At 34.3% G+C, this 3,623-nt stretch overlaps 1 protein-coding gene across 2 annotated transcripts in view; it reads left to right on the forward strand.

The window, feature by feature from the left end:
* Nucleotides 1-1,357: 1,357 nt before the first annotated feature.
* Nucleotides 1,358-3,623, forward strand: part of LOC106470293 (Golgi-associated PDZ and coiled-coil motif-containing protein-like) — a 61,466-nt gene continuing 59,200 nt past the window's right edge. For both annotated transcript variants that reach the window (XM_022398899.1, XM_013930838.2), the window contains exon 1: nucleotides 1,358-1,672. In XM_022398899.1, the coding sequence (XP_022254607.1) occupies nucleotides 1,457-1,672 (216 nt within the window). In that variant the 5' untranslated portion in view covers nucleotides 1,358-1,456. The remainder of the gene's footprint in view (nucleotides 1,673-3,623) is intronic.

The raw sequence follows: 3,623 nt of genomic DNA on the forward strand, positions 1-3,623 counted from the left end.
CGCTAGAGTTTCATCGGAAAGAAATTATACGGGAAATTAACTAACGACCAGAGACATAACAGTTGTTTCTGGTGTTTCCTTAATAGAATAATGCTGTAAAGAACTGACTTCACTAAGAGTGAACGTTGATGATTATTCACTTTATAACTTCAAGCAAAGCAGTAATATTGCAAACAAATCTAGTATTAATGTTAACATGCCACGAGTTAGTCAACGACAAGTCCAACGTGCAAATGCAGAATATGGTTCATTGGAGGATTACTTTAAGAAAATAGTAACCATTTCTTTTCTTGACCACGTTATCAATACTCTATCCTCCATGTTTGGTGCACATCTGAAATAAACAGCACCAATTCAGCAACTTATGCCATCAAAACACACACAGAGTTTTCTATTACTGATATTAAACAGGCCATAGATTTTACAGAGATTTGCCAAATCCCGATATTTTTGATGAAGAACTTCATCGATGGAGGACAAGATAGCTTTCTGTACCTCTTCAGGATAGGCTCTGGATAATGGCTGACAAATTAAAAGCATTCTTCAGTGTACCCAATATCTTATGCTACTGAAACTCTTTACCACACTGCCACTAAGTTCATGTTCATCCGAATGTTCGGGATCTGCTCTCCGCCGGTTGAATAATTACATGCAGAGTACACAAACCTAAGAAAGACTGGGTTCTCTAGCTTTAATATATAATCATTATGACACTGCTATCAACATTGAAACTGTACGTAAGTTTTTTACGAAAAATCACCCCAGAAGAATGGAGCATGCTAACATGCTATTTCAGTAATGTATAAGTATATGACAGCCAATTATTCAAATATTTAATACACTGTTGATGTACAGAGTTGTTTAAACTAGTAGTATAATCAATTAATAACTACTCTGCAAATAGATAGTACAATACTTTACTTTATTTATGTTAATTTAAGTCTAGCTGTCAATGCAGTATTACAACAGAATGAATGATGGTTTCTGATTAAGAAGTTAGGCCACAGGATCCTATACAAAAGTTTTAATGGTTTTCAAACGAGTCCCAAAACTCGAGCGCTTTCGAATAGTTTGAAAACCAGAATGACGATTTGTTGACTTTTCTTGAATTTTGTGTGAAGAGTCATGCAATTGTTTAAGTTATACCTCATGCAAAATTGCTTCTAGAGCACCTATCTTTTACAAAATTTTTTGAGGGGCATGATCTCTCAAATTAGAACCCTTCTTTCAAACATTCTGCGTACAGGCCTGTAACTGTGAAAAGCTCTCTGACATTTAAATTTATTTACAAATGACTATCACCTGGCAGTGTTCCAGGATTTTTTGACACTTTCTCCGTTTAAGTGATGGCGGGGGATTTCCTTGTCGTCGCAGGGACATGGAATAAGATACAACTCTTTCAAAATATTGTTTATTAGCGCCATCTATTCATGTTCAAATTAAATGCGCATCGAATATGGCGACTGCTACAGCGGGATTAAAGTGGTTAAATTTACTGGAAAAGGAGTTTGATAAAGCTTTTGTGGACCTCGATTTGCTTCTTGGAGCAATCGACGAAGATCAGTGCGAAATCATGTACGAAGGAAGACAGAAGATGACAGCACTTAGTGCTGCATTCGCTCAGTTGTGTCACAAAGCACTAACTGTGTTTGAAAATAATGGTAAATTGGAGGTAAGTTACCACAAGATTTCTGAAAGTTACTTTCATTATCTTTTAGTTTTGCGAATCTTAGTTGATACGATTTATTTCGCCGTCATATACATTGACAAAGGGCATGATGGTCGAAGCGTTAAACTTATAAAATAAAATAAAATTTATGGCATTGGCAGTCTAATTGTATTTCAAGTATTTGTAAAAATGTATTACTAATAACTAAATAAAACCAATGTACTAATTAAATTTCAAGTAATTTAGTATAATTTAGAAATTAGTATTACTCAAACTGACTTTTGTTGTTGCAATTATTAATATGTATTGTCGGTATATCAAGCTATTGACATTAAAACATCTTGAAGTTGAAGCAATGAAGGTTGAAATATGGTTGTAAATTTTCGACCTGGCTTTTGAAACAGTTTTTCATTTGTCACTAATGTGCTGGTGGCTTTTATTAGAGCTTTTTTTTTTTTCTTATGAAGAGGGCATGCTTATGTCAAGCCTTCCCTTAAAATTAAACTCCTCTGAAGGGGGCTTGTTTCAAAGGCCAACCACACCCTGTTAGAAAATAAAAGCTGTTTTAGCTTAAGATATTTCCTACCCCTGGCAAAATTTATATTTGTGTCCCCTTAAAATTACCTTTCTCACCATTGAATAAAAAAAGTGATGCATTAATACTCATAATCTTATTAAGAATCTTAAAAGTTAAACACCACAATCAGATCCCCTTTAACTCTTCTTTTTCAAAAGAATACAATTTGAGACATCTCAACTTATCCTTGTATGACAAATTTTCAACCCCAGGTATCATAGCCTTTCTTTAAACCTTTTACAATAATTTAGTGTCCTTTCTGTGGTAAGAAGCCCATACTTAACATAGTACTCCAAATGTGGCCTAACCAATCACCCATAGAATGACATATTACCTTCTTGGGCTTGTATTCAATACTTCTGTAGATACAACCTAAACACCTATTTGCAATGCCACTAGCAACAGCATGTTTCTTGGATGGCTTCAGAGACTGATCAACCAGAACATCAAGTTCCTTTTTTTCAATAACACTGTTAAGGGTATTCCCATCAAAATTATTCTCATAATTCAAATTCTGATATCCCACATGCAATACCTAACTTTTATTGTAATTAAAAGACATTTATTTGCATAACTTCATATTCTTTTCTAAAGCATCCTCCTCCTCTTCACAGCCAGCAACCCCACACAATTTAATATTATCAGTAAATTTAAGTAATTTATTTACCATTCCATCTTCTCTTTCATTAATATGAATTAAGAAGAGCAAAGGTCCTAACACTGAGGAGCCTTGAGGTACCCAAACAATGATATTAACCTAATTTGACTGAATTCCATTTATAACAACCCTCTGCTTTCTTCATTCCAGCTAGTTTTCTATCCAGGAAGCCAGAGATGACTTTTTAATAAGTCTTTTTTTTTTTGTGGTATCTTGTCAGATGTTTTTTGAAAAGCCAGATACACCAAATACACACCTCATCTACATAAGTAGCAACCTATTAAAGAATGTCAAAGTATTAGTAAGGCAAGATTTTCACCTAGTGAAACCATGCTTATTATCCGACAAAATTTTAAACTTTGTTAAATGACTTTGCAAAGCATCTTTTATCAGACATTCAAGAACTTTTCACATCACTGATGTAAGGCTAACAGGCTTAAAATTATGTTTTTATCACCACCCTTGAGGTGTAACATTAGCCAACTTCCAGCCTTCTAGCACTTGCCCACTACTCAAGGACTTAGAAAAAAAAAGCAGCAAGTGGCTCATCTATCCAACATTTAGGTAAATATTACCTAGCCCAAATGCTTGATCACTTGAAGATAGCTTTTATATGCAGAAACATCTGTTAACTGAGTTCTTGCACAGATCTTAAAATATAACGTTGATAAACGGAAACATCAGCACATGTAGATATGTAGATCTTGAAAGTCGAATTG

Source organism: Limulus polyphemus, unplaced genomic scaffold, assembly GCF_000517525.1.
Source record: "Limulus polyphemus unplaced genomic scaffold, Limulus_polyphemus-2.1.2 Scaffold3927, whole genome shotgun sequence".
NCBI lineage: Eukaryota > Metazoa > Arthropoda > Merostomata > Xiphosura > Limulidae > Limulus > Limulus polyphemus.